Source organism: Labrus bergylta, chromosome 8 (assembly GCF_963930695.1).
Source record: "Labrus bergylta chromosome 8, fLabBer1.1, whole genome shotgun sequence".
NCBI classification, from domain to species: domain Eukaryota; kingdom Metazoa; phylum Chordata; class Actinopteri; order Labriformes; family Labridae; genus Labrus; species Labrus bergylta.
The window spans coordinates 20,162,389-20,185,063 of record NC_089202.1 but is presented as its reverse complement, the minus strand read 5'-3'; the positions used below and the strand labels follow the sequence as shown (position 1 = coordinate 20,185,063).

Below are 22,675 nucleotides of genomic sequence, written 5' to 3'. Positions count from 1 at the left end.
AGATTGATTTTCTGTTAACTAGTTCTTGCAGAAAAATGTGGAACATGTGAAACAAGAGACGGCCTTTTGTTATTCAATGAAGGACATGCCTTACCTGAAATCATTGACCATTCACAATAATCAAAAACAACTTTATCCAAAGATGGAGACGATCACAGAAGCAGTAGTTACTCAGTGACGGCGTTCATTTGATTTCTGAATTGTCCGTTTAAGTCACAGTGGCTATGATTAAAAGATTCAAGATTAAAAAAAAAAACTTTATGATCCGTCACAAAGTGACAGAAAATTCCCTTTTGGTTTGAGGCTCAAGTTACACAAAAAATAATTCACTCCCTTTAGACTCGCATTAAAACCTAGTTTCATCGATTAGTTAAAGTAAAAAAAAAGTTAAAGTTAAAAAGAAGTGTTTATCTAGCCTTTTATAAATAAAAGAGTTCTTGTAGATTACTTTCGACCCAAGGGTACTCTGAAACGAGTGGGGATGCAGACTGCTTTCTAGAGGACACCACATTTAAATACATAAATCTGCAGGGTAAACAGGTTTGATCAGAGGAATTATATTTGTATTCATATTTATGCTGTTTTACATTAATGTCTGACATTGCACTGGTGTGCAGGATTCAAATGAGCAGTCAGAAAAGACGGGAAAGCCAAGTGAAATGAAGGAAAGATGAAAGATCAAGTACTGCGGTATTGAATTCAGCAGAATCTTAAGATCATTTCAAATATCAATTATTGTTTTTATAGATTAACTTTGTATTTCAGGATATGCTTTATAAATGGCCCTTTGGAGTTTCACAGCTTTAAGGGAAATATTAAATGTATTTCTCCTGACTTAAAATCCAAAACCTTCAAATCCTAGATCGAATTATTATTTATTTTGTATCACTTGTGGTGAAACTTGTGCATTAGATTCTATGTGAAAGTTAAAACGCACTCATATTTCCCTTTTGTAAGTTTAATTTGACTTGAGGACAAATGTTCTTTTAAACATGCAATGTGACATTTCTGCCACTAGGAGGAGCGCATGAAAGCAAAAACAAATTAACACGCGGATTGATGACATCGTTCAGTAACTTCAGAGCCTCATTGCCCAAACAACCACCATCGAAGACCAGAATCTTTTCGATGTGACGACAGAAGAAGTCATGTTCATTCACAAGGTGATGTATGACGGTTTTTCTTTTCCTTTCCTTTTTTTCTAGGTGACTGGATTGAAAAAGTCTTGGTAATATTGAGGTGGAACATTTTGTGGTTTGCGTTTACACGTGGCTCATCCAAAACATTTCTGGACATTTCAGGAGTTATTTGAATGTGAATACAGAAAGACAGCAAACAAAATGAGTGGGTATCTCCTTTGTGTTTTCACGGGCTAAGCAGCTTGGAGATGCAATACCACAACCAATTATACAGAAGTGAAACTACGGGAGTAGACTATAGTCTACACTATACTTTCAGTACTACTGAATGAACTTCCTCACCTCATGCCTCGATCACCTGGCTCTAGTAAGGGAATCTTTCCCTGAAAAAAAATGCAGAAACGCGGCCTACATTTGAAAACGCAACCGACATATAGGAACTCCCGTTACAGAAATGACCAATGCTTCTGAAATATCCAAAGAATTGGCGATTACAGCAGCAAATTATCAAACCTATTACCACAGCTGACAGACAAACAGAAACATCACACTCACAATGGCACCAGTACATCAAAATAACACAGACTGCAGAGGGCCTAACGGTTAGGTCGCGCCACAGGAGGCTGTAGTCCTCCAAGCGGACATTCATGGTTCAAGTCCGATCTGTGCCTTCTTTCCTGCACGTCATTCACCCCTCTCTCTCTCTCTCTCTCTCACCTGTTTCATAATCTATCCTCTGTCTTATCAAATAAAGGCAAAAAGCCCCAAAATAAATCTTAAATAATAAAATAACGCTAGTATAATCATTAACATGAACAGACACACAGTATGATGTTAAATATAAATACACACAAACTTGAGGAGTCCATTATTTTCTACATAAACACAGCAGTATTTATTTATCCTTTGTTATTTTTCATTGTAGATTGGTCCTGTATCATTCTTACTCTGCTTCTGATTATTTTAATCTGATAACCCCCTAACATTTTCAAAATACTGCTTCTGTTGTATTCCTGTTGATGGCACATATTGAATTGAATGAAAGGTTAAAGTTCATACCAGAGAGCCATTAAAATAACAAACAGATAACTGGTCAATAACTTCAACATGTTGTGCATGTTTCCCCTGACGACAGGTGACTTGATAAACACGTTTAACTTAATAAATAACAGATTTTTATTAGTTTAAATCTTTCTGGAAAATGTTGGATACCAAGAGAATACACATCAAAAAAATATATCACATCGGTGGAGTTGTTTCAAAGTTACATGTTTGACAAACCCCCCTGACACGTCAACATATCAAATATTCCCCGAGTAAGACAAAGAGAATCCAAGTGAGACCAGACTCGTTTTTCTCACAAGTGTTTTATTTCTTTCTGTGTCACTGTTATTTCCATCTCTCTTCTTTCTTGATATTGGCAAGCAACAAACACCTAAATGTGAAGTGAAAACAGCAGTTTAATGAGTCGCTGAGAGAAAACACATGTTCACAAAGCAGACAAAACAATGTGGGAAGCTGTGCGGGGCAGGATTCATTTTTACTGGTTGTGTCTTTTATGCAGGGAAAATGATTCATATTTAAATGATGCATATCCCAAAACCCTTCGTTCAGCAGTGTTTACAATAACTTCGATAACCTTTAAAATTACTCAGCTTTTTTTCAGCGAGTAACTTATTTAATATTCTGTATAAGTTCTGAAAATAAAAGTGCACCCTCTCAGTATTCCAGCTGTAAGCATGCTTGTAAGTCTGTATTAATATATCAGTTTGTGAGCGTCTCCTTTTCAGTATGTCAGACAGTTTGGGTACAAAAGAGATGATTAGTAAGCATGCAGAACGGCAGTGTTATGCTGCCATCTAATGGTAACCCATCGCCGAAAACTCTGCAATAACAGTTTTGACACCAGAGTTTTGTGTCAAGATTTTCGCTCTTGACTTTTTTTTTCTTTTGGTTTCCATCTTGGGAGGCACACTGGACAGGTTTTGTGGTACATTTACCCACTGGCAGTTAGATTATAGCAATAAGCGAAGCCCTTATGTTTCTACAAAGACACTTAGACATTTGTGTAACACATCAACATTTTCCACACAGACACATTAAAGCTTAAACTGCCTCTTTCATGGCCCTTATGATTTATTGGTACAGCCACAATTTGTTTTTTGGTGTATATTTGATAGGGACACATACGGTACTCTATAGATACTAGATACTACTCGGTTGGTAGAGTCGGTCGTCTCCTAACCGGAAGATCGGAGGCTCGATCCCCAGCTCATGCAGCTGATTGTGTGATGTGTCCATGAGCAAGACACTTAACCCCAAGTTGCTCCCACTGCTTTGTCGGTGGTGTATGAATGGGATTAGTTACTCTTGATGAAGACTTTGCATATAGCAGCCTCTAGCATCAGTGTGTGAATGGGTAGTTGTGACCTGCGGTGTACTTTGAGAAATCGGAAGAATAAAAAAAGCCTTATACGAAGTCCATGTAACATTTACCTTATACCATACAATATACATAGACGAACTGGAAACAGCCATCAAATGCAAGTATCATCGTGTTTATAGTGGATGCTAATCTGCAACACCTGCTAGGTGCTTTAGGTCAGACAGTTAAACATAAATCATCATCTTAAACATCACTGGAAGTCACACTTTCTCCACTGGTGCCGATCTTTTTTTTTTTTTTTCACTCCTGACCCTCCTGTTGTAGTGAGACATTTCTTCCAGCTCTAAAACTTGAAGAAGAAAATGTAAAAAAAAAAAAAAAAAAAAAAAAAGACGACTAGCTTGAAACGTTTCACAGCCGGTTCAAACAGGGTGATCTGCTTTAAAGGCCTCTTACTATGCTACAATTAAATAGTATTTCACTGATATTTAGCTTTGATTGTCATGGGAAATTTAGCTGATTTATCCGTTGAGAGTTTAAGCATCTTAAAAAAAACTGTAAAATCCTTCAATATGTTGTCAAAGAGTTTGGGACAACATTATCTAATCTTGATTTCCGAGTCCAATCCTTCACATTTAAAACACAACTGAGAAGTTTTTCTCACAAGTTTGACCTTGCACTTTAAGTTTGTTATGAGTGCATGTTCTGTGCATTATAGAAGTTATGACTTAAAACTCTCTGAATACTTCGTACATGGTCATTAAATAGCCTCCTGGAGCTCAAGCTGAAGTAGAATTCACATTACACAAATGACATTTATGCTGCTTTGCAACTGCAGTCACATTCCTGTAGAGTTGTTTTATTCAAACCTGCTGATAAAATGACTTGAAAAGTGAGATTCATCACTCATTGCTCTTCTTATCTGCTCAAAAAGTGACATCCCATTTAAACCAAAAAGGCTATGCATTGTCAGCTGGGATTTGACCATACATATGGCCAAAAATGCAAAGATAAGTGACCTTTAAATTCAGACCGTGACCTTTCTGTGGCCACTGCTGACATGATGGACATTTTTTTTCAATTGCTGTGTTCTCCTTTGGTTAAGAAGCTAACAACTCTAACTAATCTTTGCTGAATTTGATTAAACGCTGCAGATCAACTTTGGCATCAAAATAGGTCACAATTAAACATTTAACCCAAGGACAAGTGTGTTTCCACTGGACTCTGGACCGTTACATATTGTAAAAAAAAAAATGGGCAAATTAAGTCTAATGACTATTTAAAAGTAAATCAATTCTAAACCTTAACTCCCGCTTTATAAATCATCACAGTTAAATATCAAATTTATAAAACCTGTATCATCTAAAGCACAACTAGTGGCATCAAATACAGTATGAAAAAAATGACTAAAAACTCTTAAAAAAACATGGCTGTGACAGAACACAGAGAGCATGATGCCGGTCGTTTTAAAAGCTTGTAAGCATGCAGATTTTGGATATACAGTTCTGATAATATACTCTACTTATGTTCAAGGATTATCTGTGCAAACTTGTACACCTATTTTACACAAAGCTCTCTCGCTCTCTCCGTCTTTCCGGTTGGACATGACCAGGTGCATCCCTCCAGTCCCTCTGTGTGAGATACAGTTCAGTCCTTCTGCTGAAAGTCACTTAAAACCTTTCTTGGAAGATATTTTTTCCTCTCTGTCATTCCATTTCATTCCGTAATGTGGAGAGGACCGGGGGCGATGAATGACAGTGACAGGAGAAGACATTAAGGTGGATGTGAAATTCCTCAAGGAAGCAGACTTGGATTCTGTATTGACCTGAAGTTTAAAAAAAAATAAGAAACTAAAAATAAGGTAAAGATGCCTATAAGCATGAAATTGACTTCCTGTAGATAAATGTATGCTGACTTTTAGAAAACAAATGGCACTATTTAAAAAATATCTTCTAGTGTATCCGGGATGTCAACGACATATTATTTTATACTAGTATCTTGGTCCAAGATTCAGTTTAATATATATAAGAATATCATCAATAAATCAACAGCGAAAAAGACATCAAGTTGAGTGAGGATCTATACCTACCTGTGCTATTCTGCTACTTGTTCACCTGCACAATTATCTTTACTTTCAGATGCTATAGCTAAATACTCAGCCCTGAAGGAAAAAAGAGGGGGAGAAAGGGGAAAATCAGACAGTGATAAGAACAAGCTATCAGTGCAAAGTGGAAAAAGCAATATGTTTGTTATATTGAAAAGAGCGTGTGTGTGTGTGTGTGTGTGTGTGTGTGTGTGTGTGTGTGTGTGTGTGTGTGTGTGTGTGTGTGTGTGTGTGTGTGTGTGTGTGTGTGTGTGTGTGTGTGTGTGTGTGTGTGTGTGTGTGTGTTACTCACGCGCTCTCTCTCAATGCTTCCTCTCCTGCTGCTGCGATCTTCCTGTAGCAGTAAATCATCTCAACCACAAGCCAAAGCTGCAGCCCGATGATGGAGGCGTACATCATCACCTCCGACAAGATGGATGCCAATCCCCTTGTGACTACAGAGCCGGTGGGAGATAAAGTAAGATATAATGTCGGTTTGCTACTGGAAATGGGATTATTAGGGTTGGCTATGTCATACATTTTTTTTTAAAACAATAAGCCTTTAATAATTCACATCCTCCTGTTCTTATGTACAGTGTGGTATAATTTATCATTCCCTGAATCCTGCCGCTAATACTTTTGAAATATATGCAGCTGGCGTTCAGTTCTCTGCTGTCAAAGTCTCACAGGAGACCAAAATCAGCAACAACCTTTACTATGCTGTTAAGGGTCTTATTTACATCAAAGTAAGCTTCTAAATTAGTTAAGTTAAATAGTTATGACCACGCCTACATAGCTTTTCAAAAATCTTTTCAATGGCAAAATGAGCTGATTTTCCAATTAGGTTTCCAATAGTTATGAATGAGTATTTTCCATCAGATTTTTTGAGGATACTTCCTGAAACTCTTAACTTTAATATCTGATAAATCATTTCAAGCAAAAATTTCAGACGCTCCTCCAAGTCTGGTAGCAAGAAAAACATTCACATGTTAATCTATTTAGCTCAACCATGAACATTCAGAGGGCCGAGCATTGAACCTTGTGGAACTTCAGAGTATTTTTTATTTAAACCCCATTTTTGACACAACATTTTTTCACCTTTTAAATTAATTGTAAGTGGTAAGTGAACACCTGGCTCTCAATCAGTTGAAAACCCCCACTATATTAGCATAGAGTGGATTTTTAGAGGGGACTTTTTGGGCTTCTGGTTTATGAAGTTTGCAAGCGGCTGGTTTCAGGGCATTCCTTTTTTTAGTAGCAGTAACTGACCAGTCCTTTTGTCTAGAATCATCACTCTTGAATATCTGAAAATGCTTCTCCCTCAATGTCAATGTCTAAAGAAATCTTTTCACTTTCTTTTTTAAGTGGTTTGGTTTGAGAAAATCTTTTTTCAAGCTGGTCTAGAGGTGTTTCCAAAAGATCTCATTCTTCATTGTGTTAAATGTTGAGCATGAAATAATTTCTTCTGGAAATAAAGAACAGACTTACAAATGTTTTTTTTTTTAATATCCCTCATCCCCTTTCAAAGATCCAACAATACTCCTACTTGTCCTTACGTTTTGGCACCACTGTCAAGAAGATATTCTTCGTGCGGTTGGTTTGAAAGTTGTAGTTGTTGTACTTGAGAGTGCGGTAGAATGTGCAAATGTAGGTTCCAGAGTCATTGAAGGTCACATTGTGGATATAAATGGAGCCGTCCTGTAGGTCTTTGGTGTTATTGCTGCCTCTCCATTCCAGACGGTTCTCGAAACCTAGGGTGGAATCCAGAAATTCTTTGTTTTCTACATCTACATAGCGATATATCTGGAAGAGAAATACAGAACATAATTTTGTAATTAAGTAGGAAGTATAATGAAAGTGAGACTTTGAACGTTCAGGAGAGTGAAATTAATTTCAGATTGCTGAATAAATTGCTTCAAAGCTCCTGTGAGGAGTCTTTAGCTGGTTATAAAACTGATGCCTTGTAATGAGCTACAAAAGCAAACAAGGCCATTAGCAATAAGACTGACCTTTCTATACAGTTATTTTTTACACCTGGGGAAGATGCATGGGGTGAAGTTGTCAGACAAAGAACAGCATGCTGCAGGAAATAAAGGTTTTATATTTAGGGTTATTTAGGTATTTAGGGTTCTATATCTCCCGGTGGAGTGGATTAAGTGGGTGAGTGGGGTCCTGGGCTCTGTAGTTGAGTTGTGAGAGGTTTTGGATAGGTAGGCCTATGATTTTCGAAGCAATATTTGTGATACGGGTGAGTTTATTTCTGTTCGTAGCAGTGAGCATGTTGAAGAAACAGGGTGAGCAGTAGAGGAGGGGGGGTTGGATAATGCTTTTATACAGAAGTAACAGGAGGTGAGGTGAGACAGACAGGGCTCTGAGTTTTTGTATGGCCGAAAGTCTTTGCTGGCAACGTAGTGTCGGTGGTGTGTTGATCAAAGCTGAGTTTATTGTCCAGGGTGAGTCCAAGATATTTGAAGGAATTGACCATTTCCACAGTTTCATTGTTAATGTATGTGGGGTTATGGACTGTATGTGAGGAACCAGAGTTAGTGATGACCATTCATTTTGTTTTTGTGATGTTCGGTTGGAGATAGTTGTCTGTGCACCACTGTGTGAAGTGAGATATGGTCTGCTGGTAGTCTGAAACTGAGTTATTGTCATTAAGAAGTGAAACTATGGCTGTATCGTCCGAGTATTTCAAGTATGTGGTAACTGTTGAGGGGCTGGTGCAGTCGTTGGTATAGAGTGTGAACAGGAATGGACTGAGCACACAGCCCTGGGGGGCTCCAGTGTTGGTGGTGATGGTGGAGAAGTGGTGGGACATTAAGCTGGTGGAGTTTCCTGATCATCTGGTGTCGCTGTATGGTGTTAAAGGCAGAACTGAAGTCCATGTATATGTCAATCTTAGAAAATAAGCCACAAATTAATATTAATCATATAAGAAAGTTAGTTGAGGGTTGTGATGCAGCACTCGAAATCAGACTTATTCTCAAAACCAGTCTCGAGATCACTTTTTTTAAGTCAAGATCTGTCAAGACCACCACACCTCCTATTTTTCCAAGTCATTACTTTGATTAGAAGGAAATTATCCCTTTGTAAAAGAAACATTTGCTTTAATTCATTCATAGTTTGATTTGTATCCCCCAGTTACGGGGATATTTATGGTCTTGGTCTAGTCTCTGTCTAGCCCTGCCTTGGTCTTGGTCTTGACTCGGTCTCGATTCCTAAATGTCTTGGTCTTGTTTTAGTCTCGGAGAACTCCGGTCTCGGGTATGTCTTCATCTCGGCTAGTGTGGTCTTGACTACAACACTAGTTAGATTTTACATAATTATTTAAAATATATATATAACGCTTGACATCAAGGACACTGTCACTGTTCATGTCCCTGCACACACATGTAGTGTGACTTTATATCTGAGTGTAAAACAAATGGATTGAGAAGTTTTCCTGTCATACCTCGAGGAAACAAACAGACGGTCTCCACCTCACTGCTGCTGTTTCTCTGCATCGACTGAGCTGCAGTTATGGCTTCTCTGAACTCTCTGGTGAATTAGTGGATACGGTTTCTAAACGGGCTAATGGGATCTCTCCTGCTTCAACTACATGCTGTAATGGCCTCTTTGCTTTGCCTGCTGAGGACTCCTTATGTTAGAATAAGTGCTGTCTGCCAGTCAACACAAGGGGGGTGGGGGGGGGGGGCTGTCATGAAAAATGCAAGATTCTGCTCTCTCTCATGATAAATGCATTACATCTCAGAAAACAGAGGCCTTGTTGTGGTGGCTGTGTTTGAGATTTTTATTTTCTCCACATGGTCACATGACAATTCTCTCTCTCTCTCGTAGGTGGTGTGTTTTGATAAAATCTCATATTGTTGTGGAAAATGAAAAGAGGGTGTTCCCTCAGCATGCTGTAATTGGTCTTGTCTGACACCTACCCCACAGCATTCGTTACAGGCTTGAAAACAATACCTACTTAGAGGCAATGAAATTACCCTTTAGTTTTCTTGTTTGCTTTTGCAGGTCAACGAGGAATCAGTATTATTTTTAGTCTCTTTCATAACTAGTCAAAAACTCCTCACAGAAGCTTTAAAGGGACTGACATGAATTTGACCATCATCTTGTCTTGGTTTTAAGTCTTTTTCATGTGTTAACACTTCAGTACGGGACGCTTTTTCAGCGGTAAGATTTGTGCAGGGAAGATACACAGATGTTCTTGCGTCTTTACGTTTGAGTGAGTTTCATCCATCAGTCCTCTATGCATATCTGCAGACAAATCACTGACGACATTCTTTTAGATATATTTAATGAATACTCACAGGGATTGGCTCGGAGTCATTGAAGGGTTTGAATTCCCATTCAACATAGGCCTCGGCAGACACCTCGCCCCTCCTTTTACAGGAGATGCAGCCAAGTTTGAAGCCTGAGTCAACTTCGGCTTCCGTGTCTGAGTCAACCTCCACGCAGGCTCCATGGCACAAAGATGCTACAGAGTGAAAAGGATGAAGAACGCTCAGTTAGGAACCGTCTGAATCACGTTATTGTCCTTTGACTATTAGCAGATCGCAGGCTTCAGAGGTAAGAGCTGTGGTTGGCTTTTTCCCTCCTTTTCATGTGACCATGACTTGAGGGAAAGCTCGATACACGGGCTGAGCTCTGTTTTATTATCAGTATCTCAGTACTTGCAGGCAAGCTGTCCGAACAGCATGTTACAAAACAATGTTAGCTACTGCAGCTTTTGTATTCGTGTGTGCTTATTCCACATGGTCATTGCATGCGTGTTTTTTCTTTTGTAACAGGCAAAGCTTCTGTCTTGCATTTTTATTTCCACTCATAATTTCAGCTCTTAGACATTTGTGAATTTGATGTATTTTGTTTTCAGTTTTATTGTCATTATTATTTTAAGAGTTCAATCTGTGAAACTGAGGGGAAATAAAGAGGTTGAAGTGATTAATCGTGATTTCTTGCATTCTGCCAATTGGTAACTGAGCTAAATTCATATATAGAAGTGTGAATCTATATATGCCATCATCACCATGACACATACTTCTCATCGACCGGGAGTTACACACCTGTAACTCCAAATGTTTCTTTCTCACACTGCACCTTGCAGTTTCCACTGAGGCCTCAGCATGGCTCTCAACCATTGATCTTGTGCAATTCTCAACTTTCACCCTTGGGGATGCTTTTGTTTCGATTTGCAAGACCGGGAGGGAGGGAGGAAGATGAGGAAGAGGACAGGAAACACAGCGCTGATCAGATGAATTCAAGGCGGACTGAAATCATTCAAAGTTGGTTGAGATTTGCAGGGGCTTCATTGGCCTTGGCGTCATGTACACACATATGTACATGCCAAGAAAGTACAAGAAAGGACTACTTGAACTCCCTGGGATACAAACATTGCAACACCAAAAAGAGACTTAAAGGATGGACAGAAATAGACATGCCACCACACTGCGATGAAGCGTGGAGGAAAGGAAAAACAGGGAAGGGAAGAAAGATAAAGTTAGCAAATGCTTCAGTATTAACAGCCATTTCTACGTTAGCATGGGGGGGAGGAAAAATGCTGGTTGATGCACTGCAGAGAGAGAGAGAGAAAAAAAGGGGGAAGGAGCAGAAAGTTAAGAAAACTGTTTTAGTCTCCACAGGCCTCAGAACATGAACTTAAACGTTAATGCACACATTGCTATTGCACTAAACCAAAAGATGCAGCTGTGCATTTGAAACAAACACAAAAACCCTACACCGCTGCAGAAACACAAGAACCTCTGAACCTGAGCCTGAAGTTGTTTGGGACTGATTTCAGTCCTGGTGACGCAGTCTAAGTTGACCTTAACAGAGGTTAAAAAACATGCTTTATGCTCACATGAATGCTTATATCAGAGCCAAATTCAAGCAAGTTACCAAGTACTATTTCTAGACTGATTAAAGTGCAGTAAGACATGTAGAACCTGTTTGATCAGGACATGCGTGGTCTGCTGAAAAGACTATGCACAAATTATTTTCACAGCTTTGGGACAAGGTTCCTATTTGTAATAACATCGCTCTCACCAAAGTAAATTCTGAGATCGCAGAACGCGGAAACATCTCTTGAAAGGTAAGAAAATGTGTTTGTTTTCTTATCATAATAATGTGATACAAGCACCCACAAATTAATACAAGACATAATGAAAAACAAGCCCTAAAAAACAACCACAAACTAGCAATAGCTGTTATCACAACAAGCAGAGATAACAAAATAACTTATTTCATATACTTATTATTATTAAGCTTATTTTAATGTCTGACCTCTCCACACAGTCCTGTTAGAGGAGCCTCAGCACGTCTCCATAATCACTCTCTCTGCTTTTTTTTATGGATTAAAAAAAAACATAATTATAAAAAAAGTAGAATCCAGTTTAATCAAAAGGTTTAATTACTAGTTCTCTGTTTGAGTTTAACTTTCAGATTTCCTGTGCAGAATAGTTTATATATGTAGTTTGCAGCTTTTAGGGTCTCCTACACTGATAAATAATCACTCGTGCATAATTTAATCACACATATATATATATATATATATATTTTTTTTTTTAAATAATAAAAAAAATTATGCAGCATTATTCCACACTCTTTTCACAGACCCCAAGGCAAATGCAGAAGAACCCCTTGGCATTAAAGGTCATATAATATCCTCTTTTCAACCAGTTTAACTAAGTCTTTGGGCTCCCCAAAACACATCTGTGAAGTTTCTTGCCCAAAATCCACTCTGATCCTGTATTTGATCATGTTTATAAACCCCTCTATTTCAGCCACTAACAGGCTGTTTCTGTGTCTGTAGCTTTAAATGCAAATGAGCTGTGTTCGATCACGCCCCCTCTCTGAAAGGACTTGGGTTGCTGGGGCTTTCTTTCACTATGCCCTATTGTGGGCACAACAAACACCTAGCTGTGGGAGTGTCACCCACCTGGGGGAGGGGTTACTGCCCTTTGTGATGTCATGAAGGGAAAATCTCCAAACGGCTTGTTTCAGCACACATTTTCTGAAAAGTGGTGCAGGCAGAAGACGGAGAGGATGGACTTTTCTCATAATTGTGGATGTTTGTAGACAGACTAGGGATTAGTGTTAGAAAAACATGGTCAAGGGTATTTTGCATAATGTGTGACTTTTAATGTACCTTTTCCCATCACTGTTTTCTTGTTAACAAGCTGTTGAGCTGTTAATAGTATGGTTTTAGTGAGAAGCTGTCATAATTGGTGATAGTAAATATTTAACACCGATGATTTGTTAAAGTTGTTTGAAACTATAATTTTCCTTTACACCAGCATGAACACTAACCTGATACATGCTAACTCAAGAGAGGAAAACTTAAAATGTTTGAACCTATAAAACCAGGTCCAGTTAAGGCGAGGTCTTGGGTTTTCAGGTTTTCTGAGAGGTGGTTCTGCAGAGGAGCTCCAGATTTTTACACTCAGACCTGAGTCGAACATCATTCACAAACACTGCTCCTGATCTGCTGAAGGACCAGGTGCACCTCCTCAATACAAGGAAAATAGACAAATCTGTTTCTTTCTTTTTTTTTTTGAGGGATTCCTGCTCTAATTAGCTTACTTGTGTGTTACAAGTATCACTTGATTGTTTGTGGTAATTATAGGCTGCTGTAAGCTGCACCAGCTGTCAGTGCTGCAGCTAATCCCGACTGCCAATAGAGGTCGATGGAAGTCATTCATCACCTAATGCCCCTGTCAAATCTCACAGGAAATCAACCGAGAGCCATTTTGCACCATCACATTTCTGGTCAAAAATTAACACGTGATGATGTTCTGACTCAAGTCTGTGGGAAATTCGATCATGTCAGCTTCTACTGTGCAGAGAAAAGAGAGGACAGAGGCAGAATGAGACAAAAGACAAGATACAAGAGCAAGACTTTGCATGCAGAAAAACACAGAAGGGTTTGAGATGGCTGGCATATAGACTTCTAACAATGTAAGAGCACATGTTACAACAGGAAAAAAATTGAAGTTTGTAAAAGTAACGAGAGAAATGTAGTTGTGAGAGAGAAACAAACAGATGAAAATCAGCCGCACAACACACAGAGAAAGGCAGTAATCTTTAGGGAGGTCGGTGACAAAGCAAGAGGCAAGATGATCGGGGGGGGGGGGGGGGGGGGCTGCTGACTGTCTGAAGCTGAGACGGCGAGTAAAGACGACAGCGAGAGGACAGAAGACGAGAGAGGAAGAGACAAATATGCAAACAGACGCAAAAGAAGCTGCACATCCAAAGTGCAGACCGAACAGAGGAGTCACCAAACTGCCTCAGCACCAACAGCAGCAGGATACAAACACACTGACCATCAAAAATGCAAAGCCATTGCGTAATCTTCGGATCCAGGCTTTGGGATTATGCAACGGATATTCCAGAAATTACAGATTAGAACTTTTTGCTCCCTGATGGGGGGGCTGACTGGTTAATCCCTTATATCAGTATCTGAATACCCCTGAGGCCTACAAAGCAGAAAAACGGACTTATAGCTTTAGCTGCACAAAAGACCATCCGCCCACTGAGGTCAGCTATCTTAGCATTTCACCGGGAGCTCAAGGGAATACAAAAAAAACAAAAAAAAAACACTCGGGGATACAGTATAGTTGCAGAACAGGCCGTTTAAGGAGATAAGGAAGAAAAAAGGATAAGCAACGGCAAAAAATGATGAGATGCACGACGACTGTTTCCATGCCTGGGTGACTACAGACATAAACACACACGTCACATACTGTAGGCATACACAACCAGGGGAAATGCCACAGCGTCTGTGACATTTCCCTCGACACAAAGTGAGCCAGACACTTTCCACTGGAACAATGAAAGCACTGAGGCAAACAGCTCCGTGAAGGTCTCTTTCATTTTACTCTACAAAGCCGGTAACATTACACACATCTGTGAGGATAGAACATGCTTGAGGAATCCCTGACTTACAATATTTTCGATCATTATATCTTCTTTTTAAATACCCGATTCATTGGCTCATGTTCAAAGAATCTATTTTTTAGGATCTTAAAATTATTTTTAGATAAGCAATAAAAACACATCAAAACCTGCAAAAGAACATTATCTGGTCATCAGACCTAATTTTAGACAAATTTCATTCAACTCTGTAGATTTCATCTAATGAAACCTTAGCTGTACACTTCCCTCCTCCCTATTACACATCCAAAAATAAGAGACCAGGGAGGGAGAGAGAGAGAGAGAGTGCAGGAAAGGAGCCACAGGTCAGATTTGAACCCGAGCCACCCACTCGGTGGATGACAGCCTCCATACACAGGGCGCACGCTACTAGAGCACCCAATCGATAAAAGTTGAACTGTTTACTTAGACAAATAATAAATGAAAAACTGATCCAGAATAACCAAATGTTTTCCAGCGTTACACAAAAAGAGATCGAGAGAAAGAAAGGTTAAACGAACTCATGGCTCCCCTCTCTGCTTGTCTGAATTAAGCTCAATTAACTCCAAACTTCTCCTCACTCAAGATCGAAGCAACTGAAAGTGGTTTCAATTACCGAGAAGCAACAATCGTTTTTCTACTCATTAGTGACTTCTTATGTATTTAACTGATTCATGTAAATTATGAATTCATGACCAGATAAACATCATGAAGTGTAGAAACGCCTACAATGACCGAAAGCCTTGAAGGGAATCACTGTGCTGTGTATTGATGAATCCATGGCTCTGTCCGTGGTGCTGAAGTAGCAGACGGCTGTTCTCTCGGTCCTGTCCTTCTGTGAGTTTGTCTCCCTATTAACCTTGTTTATTTAGTCCTCTTTGTCCAGTCAGGCCAGACATTATTTTACAAACTCTCTCCACACACACAAAGTGTTCTGCATGTCCTGATTCATAAAGTGCTCATGTCCTCGCCTGCCCTGGTGCCGCTCTGAAACACACATACACGCGCACACACTTGTGCAATTTCGAGAAGCACTACCTCAGTGAAATAAGTGTGCGAGTGGGGCGAAGAAGTGCGTCATCAGGGCTGATAAAACGTCGCAGCAGTGACAGCGCTTACGAGCTTCATATCTCTCTTCTTATTGGTCTGTTTGTCTCCAGGATGTTGAGATGTTTTCCCATTAACACAAACACTTTTGGAATGGATACTTGTAGCACAAAAGCTATTTATTAGTGATAATAAGAGGATTGTTAAATCCTTATTCTTTATGCCTTTATTATGACCATTGGTTGAACTACAATACTGAGTGGAGCATATTAACATGGGAATTGATGTACAACACATAGACTGCATATAAATGGATGTAGTCTTGGTGACGTCACCATTGTTTCTGAAGCTGACTTTTGAAGCCCATTGATGGCGTTTGCCATATTGGAAATGCTGTCTCAAACTTACTTTCACTCATCCTCCACCTTCTAGGCAAAGAGCTGGAGCTGAGGCAGGTCTTAAGCCTCCTGACAAACAGTGACAACGTGCCCAGCCATGCCCCTTATTATGAGAATCTCTTATCCTTCATAAAATGACACGCCCTCCCGCCATGTCATGAAAAGTGTGATACCTACATTTTTTAAATTAATAAACACAAAAGTTGTACTGATAAACTGTAATGTTCCCGGCCTTTCAAATAAAAATTAATCTATGGAGAAGGTCATCCTGTCCTTTTAAGACCTCTCTTTAACCCCATGACCTCACAAACCTCTTACACCCAGCTGTGTGTGTGCTCATGCAGCCTGCAATCAGGTCGCGACACGGTATCTCGCACCAGATTTGAGGGTCAGACTTAAATTCTTTCCAGAATAAGATTTGAGAAGAGAAATGTTCTAAAATGTTTCTAAAGAGTCACATGCATGGTTTTGTTCAGATTGCAGGGCCCCTTTGATGGAGTGCATCAATCAGGGCGTTTTGTTCACAACGCCTGGTGACTGTATGAGGCAATATGTATACAGATATCCAGTATCTAGTGTGATTGTAGGAGTCATTGCAGAGAAGAAGAGACTTTTGCTGTAACACATAATCTTGAAGAGTCAAATTATTTAACTTTAACTGGAAGATCAATCTGGAAAACTATAAAACCTGTGAGAACTGTCTCCCTCACAACAAACATCCTTAACTCTAACGAGTCCCAAACAGCATCAAAACACAGAGATTTACATAAGAAACCATAAATCAGACTTGATGGCTTTTTAAAATCTCGCTGCAGTGCATTTCTCCAGAAGTCATAATTAATTTATGCTCTGCTACTTAGCATGATGAGCTTCTCCATAATGTGATTCTCAATCCGTGCAGACGCTGTGGTCAGGGTGGAGTGATGGAGTGGACGTGATGTCTAAATGGCTCGGGGCGGATGGAGATTGTGTGGTTGTTCAAACATCCTGTTTACAGCAATCTCCTCTGACCATAAGAAACGAGCTCGAGACCGTTTGCAGACTAAATGGCTGCGTGCTGTGACTGCAGATACAAATCGTCTCTCTGCTGCTGCATTAGTTAATGTGACCGTCAGATGCATTAGGCTCTGTGAGCCTCTGGTCAAGCTTTAAAGAAACGACACGACTCCGTCAGCTTACTTCCTGCTCTTTGTCATCTTTCAAAACAACTAAAACTGGACCCCCTATTTAACCTTTTTAAAATGTCACACAGAGCGATCATTTTGATTATCCTGAAAATGTTATGAAAGGAAAAAGCACTCCTTTGTGCATTTTAAATCAAAGTATTCATGAAGTTGTCTGAGCTCTTTTCACTGTTTGGTTCATCACACATTTGTCTTGGAAGCAATCGACTATCATCCGATGACTATTTAGCATTTTGGGCTTCATGTTTAACCAATAGATTTATAGATCTTGGCAAATACTTTCTACTTCCGTGCATTAGTCTTTGTGTCCCGTCTGACAAGCAACTTCAGACAGAAAATGCCGTTGAAGTTGAGATAAGACGTCTGAGAGCAGATTTGTATCTGTCTTCAATATGTTACATCTGTTTACATCAATTAATAAATCATCTAAATCAAGATCCGGCATTTGCAAAAAGTTATTAGATCGCATTCCAGCCTATTTATTTATTTATTTTGCTCTCCTCACAGACTGTGATACTGCATGCATACTGCATACTTCCTGCTGAAACGTGATTGGTCAATTCATTTCTGAATACAAACTGTAAACGTAAACACAAATCTTGTCTCTTGCCTACAGATCCTGGATTCATAAACAGACATTTGGCTTTAGAGACAAGTCACATATAAACCTGCTCATGGCTGAGTATCAGTTTGTTTCTAAAACCCTCGCTGCTCCCACTGCTGGGCACATGTGCATGAATGGATTAGTTCACATTGATGGATACGTTACTTAGCAACCTCTGCCATCAGGGTGTGAATATGTAGGTATGACCTGCGGTGTAAAAGTGCTTTGATTGGTCAGAAGACTAGAAAAGCGCTATCCAAGTTCAAGTCCATTTACCAACTGAAAAGTGACAAACTCTGCAGGTTTCCTCATGCTAATCCAAATGTTTGTTATACAAAGTTTTAATGAGATCTAAGGATTCATTTCTGCTGATCTGTGTATTTGAATGTTTTTGGGGTCAGGCTGTTCTTTTTTTTCTCCTCACATTTCTTCTCCATCTGATCGAATCTTTCCACTACAGTGTCTTCGAACTGAATTTAGAGAGAGCTTAGAGTGACAGAGCGTTAACATTTAACTCGGGGTTTGTCGTCTTCTTTTGTAGATTTGCTACTTTCCAGCAACTTGTTGAACTTCTGTTTTATTTTTAGCAAACGATGATCCGCATTTGAAAACAAAAATAGCACAAACTGTAATTTTTTTTAATCAAGCTCAATCTGTTCCTGCTCTCTCTTTTTTAAAAGCGATTTTATCCAATTTCCTGTCTCTACTTCTATCCTCATCCCCGCTGCGTCCAGCTCCAGATGTTTTTACTCTCTTCAGTCCTCAACTGACCTGCTGTCCCCGCAACCAACTTTAGATTTCTCAACTTTAAGTTTTCATTACCTTTGACAGTTTTGAAAATCTGCCTCCTCTGCCTGCTTCTTTCCACTTAATACCCTTGATTTATTTTGTTAATTCATTTAGAGGAATTACAAAACCATGTGTCTGTATGTGAGGTTAGATGTGCTGGCTAACTGTTAAATGCTCAGTTTATCTCTTTTTTTTTTTAATGCATTGCTTCCTATTTGTAGCCACTTTTAAACCCCCAGTTTTGTTTTAACTTTGGTTAGTTTAAAACCAGTGGGCAGCTGTGGCTCAGTTGGTAGAGTCATCGCCTTTCAACCGAAATGTTGAGTGTATGAATGGATTAGTGTTGTACTTACTCTCTGATGTACGTCGCTTTGGATAAAAGCGTCTGCTAAGTGAATTGTAATTGTTGTATTTGGAATTGTAAAACCAACACAGATCTAAAAATGCATCTTTGATTCTAGGCCATATTTGAATCACCTGTATCTTGTTTAAAATCACTCACAGTTATTTTACGTGCTTACCGGTTGAGCTGTTCTTAATTAAGACATGTTTTATCAAATAAACCTCGAGGTCATAAATAAAGAGACGCGGCCGTGATCGTAAGTTTCTGACAGGAAGCTGAAAGATGATTTCAGTGCAGAGCGGCTTCTCCTCCTGGTTAGACCGACAGTAATTTAAAGATGATGGATTACAGAGCGTCACTCGGGGGGGGGGGGGTTCATCTCACTTGGGGGTGTTTTTCATGCCATAAAAGTAGAATGGCAGCAAATGGCTTCTTGTGAAGGTGGGGAATTGAGATGTGATACAGATGCCATCAGGAGGAGGAGGAGGAGGAGGAGGAGGAGGGGGGGGGGGGGGGTACCATTTTGTCTTTTAAAAACATTGTCTTGAGTCTAGCTTTGCGGGGCTGTAGAAGTATATAGGCTGCACATACAGCAGAGACCTGACAAGTGAAACACACCAGCTGCAGCAAGCTGAATGTCTTGCAGCACATGTACAGATTAATGAACAGCATCCAGACTTACAGGATCATTATCTTGATTTTGCCCTTATTATCTGTTCAGTCTGGCTTTATGTTAGCTTATTGTAAAGGTAAAGGCTTTGAGCTGCATTTCTTCAAAAAGATTATTAAAAGCTATTATCAAATTTAAGAGGTTAAAAAAACAGGAACATAACCAACAACTTCAACTTCATCACTGTGTTGAAATCTCGTCAAAAATCACTGAGACTTCCCCTGATAGAGTTATCGCTGAATCCATGCAGATTAATTAAAGTATTGTCTTTTTGTCACGATCCATTAACTAGTTTTTTTCATGCAATGTCACACATTTTTTTTTAAAATAATACCCTGCTCATCCAATGAGAGCATTTGCTGCAGTTTTATCATCGTTAACTGAAGCTCTTTTGGTTGATGGTGATTAGATATGTTACTGACAAAACTGTTAAATTCAGAAGGACAATGGCTTATTAATCATGTTATCAGTCTTAGCCCTGTGCTGAAAAACACAACAAGAACTCCACTTCAAGAGGAACTTGGTATGTCCAAAAGTAACACACAGGGACAAATGCATAACTCACATTGCTCTGGAGCTTTGAATACACCACAGCTTATGTGTTATGTGTGTGTGTTTGTTTGCCATCAACTAAAAACACAGCCACATGGCCTCATCTCATTACTCTGAAAAATTAAAAAAAACCTGAACATCTGGGCTTTTAGCAGCACAATAATGGAATCCAAAAAAAAACTCACTCACACATGTGCAGCGCCAAACACACACACACACACACACACACACACACACACACACACAAACATAAACACAACATAAAGCCTAACAACAGACAGCACATAGAGGGATGGAAACATCAGAAAAGGAACAGAAAACACCATAGCTTCACTAACAAACTTCACAGTCAGTGGATGGGGGGGGGGGGGATTACATGGTGGCTCTCATGCATGCCAAGGTGTTGCCATCGCGGCGTTGCCATGGCAACACAGCCGCTGCCCACTCACCTTGGAGTGCCAGGAAGGCCAGAGGTAACAGCAGCAGCAGCATCAGGTCCTTTAGTGCAGGCATCCTGACAGGAGAAAGAAGACTGGTGGTGCCTCTTAAGCGGCGTCAAAACACACCTCTCATACACTCACTCTCTCTCACTCAGACACACACACACACACACGCACACACTCATACATGCACACTTCGGAATAGGACACACAAGGCTGAGCAACACGGCAGCTATTCCGGCACTAAGATGTCAGAGATGTCCTGGATTAAAACTCCGAAGGGTGAGAGGAGGAGACTGCTGGGACTCTGGGTGTGGTCCGCCTTCTTGTCTTCTTCTCCTCCTTTTTTTTTCCAGCTGATATAAAAGCTGGACGGAGCTGTGGGTGGGTCTTCTTGCTGTCTCCTACTTGAAAATCCAGCTGGAGCAGTAGTGGAAGCAACAGTGTTCCTCTTCTCTTTACCCTCTCAGAATCTAAATGTTGTTTTTCTGTCCAGCCTCCCTGTGCGTGTAGAGTTTCCACAGGGTGGAATCACTCCTAGTGTCAGGTTTCGACCTCTTGTCAATCCAAAATGGGCCTTTGTTCAACTATTTATACTGTGTGGCACACCCTGAGACCTGCTTACACCTGTTTGGCTCCACAATGAGACTTTGTGTGCTCCACTATCTTGAATGGAAGACAGATATCTCAGGCTGATCTGATCTGAAGTGATCTAAAGAAGCAAAGAGCTGGAGTGATTGTGCGAAAAAGTCAAATGTCAAAATAATGCAAGCATGAATGCCTGCGATAAGAAATGTTAGACTTTTTCCCTCATGCCTGTCTGCAGGCACGACCAGGGCAAAGAAGGAGGGTCAGTGTTTGGTAGAGTCACAGTGTGAGTGAAATGGAAAAAATGGAAGCAGTGTGGAAAACTCCTCTTGCTTTGTCCCACCTCTCTTTGGCTTTGGAAGAAATTTCATTTTGTGTTATTATTGCCTCGTATCAGTGTTATGGCTTTCTTTCTGCAGTCACGGTTCTCTCCTACATATCTCCTCAGATAACCCAGGAGGGCTGTGATCTAGCCCAAAGTCTGGTTGCTTTTGATTTATTCAAGCAAAATCATCCGCATTGTTCACACATCGCATAAACCATCTGTGTTTTTGTAAAGCTGCTGTTTGCACGTGGGGCTCTCAGCTGCACAGGTGGCTCTAGTGCTCAGATGGGTCACCACCACATGACGCAAGTCTTTAACAGGACTTAAAGGCATGCATTGAAGGGTGTGCTTTATTTACACTGCAGCCTGCTTTCTGTGCGCCTGATGAGGCTAAAAAAAAAAAAAAAGTGCGCTCTTCTTTTGTGCATTCCAGAAAAGTTCCAGAATTAGGCCTAATGCAGGATGCGAATATTTTTGACAACAAAATTTGGAATTAGTGATTTCGCAAGATGCACCCTGCCCATAAACGCATCACCGAGCGCAGCACCTTAGCGTCCTTTTTACCTGTTGCCAACAAAATAAAGCGTTTTCCGTCACCAGTACCCTTTAAAACATGTCGCCTTGATGATGGGTTAAAGGTGGACGGTTTCCATCCCGCTTCAGGCTGTCAGATCCTGGGTTAGCCTCTTCTCTCACATCGGGGAACCATTAGAGAGATTTTTAGGGTCAACACACGGCACCAAGAAAATACAATTAAAACACAGATACCCTCCTCCTTGGTGTTATAGTTGTCGGTAAAGTGACCGGTAATGACCCGCGTATTCCTCCTGGAGAAGCATTGATCGAGGAGTCAAAAGTTGAAAAAAACGTGGAGGGACGCGCGCGCACACGAAAACAGAAACCTCCAGAAATGACGTGTGTCCGCGCGAGGATGCTGCGCTCATCAGTCTTAAGGATGGATGACGGCTGGATGAGGGACGTGCATGCAGGAGGAGGAGGAGGAGGAGGAGGAGGAGGTAGCGTGTGATGCATTGCAACAGAGGGATGGAGAGAGAGAGAGAAGGAGGAGGAGGAGGAGTGAAGGAAGTATAGAGACGTTGTTATGGCAACAGTGATTTTATGTAATGTTTTTATCCTTAAAAAAAAAAACCACGTGTTTGCGAAGAAAACAGTGTTGTCATTGATATAACAGAAAAACTACAACATGTTTTATAGAT

The 22,675-nt window shown here is 40.1% G+C and overlaps 1 protein-coding gene across 2 annotated transcripts; it reads right to left on the bottom strand.

The window, feature by feature from the left end:
* Positions 1-2,487: 2,487 nt before the first annotated feature.
* scn1ba (sodium channel, voltage-gated, type I, beta a) lies at positions 2,488-22,405 on the bottom strand. Of its 2 annotated transcripts, none has more exons than XM_065957553.1 (6): positions 20,555-22,405; positions 9,922-10,088; positions 7,165-7,411; positions 5,922-6,063; positions 5,615-5,686; positions 2,488-2,574 (listed from the first exon to the last, which is right to left on the bottom strand). In XM_065957553.1, the coding sequence occupies exons 1-5, from the start codon at positions 20,616-20,618 to the stop codon at positions 5,620-5,622; spliced, it is 687 nt and encodes a 228-aa protein (XP_065813625.1). In that variant the 5' UTR covers positions 20,619-22,405; the 3' UTR covers positions 2,488-2,574; positions 5,615-5,619. The 2 variants fall into 2 exon arrangements, with proteins under 2 accessions (XP_065813625.1, XP_020508181.1); XM_020652525.3 differs by having other exon boundaries at positions 2,488-5,350; positions 20,555-22,403.
* Positions 22,406-22,675: the final 270 nt, after the last annotated feature.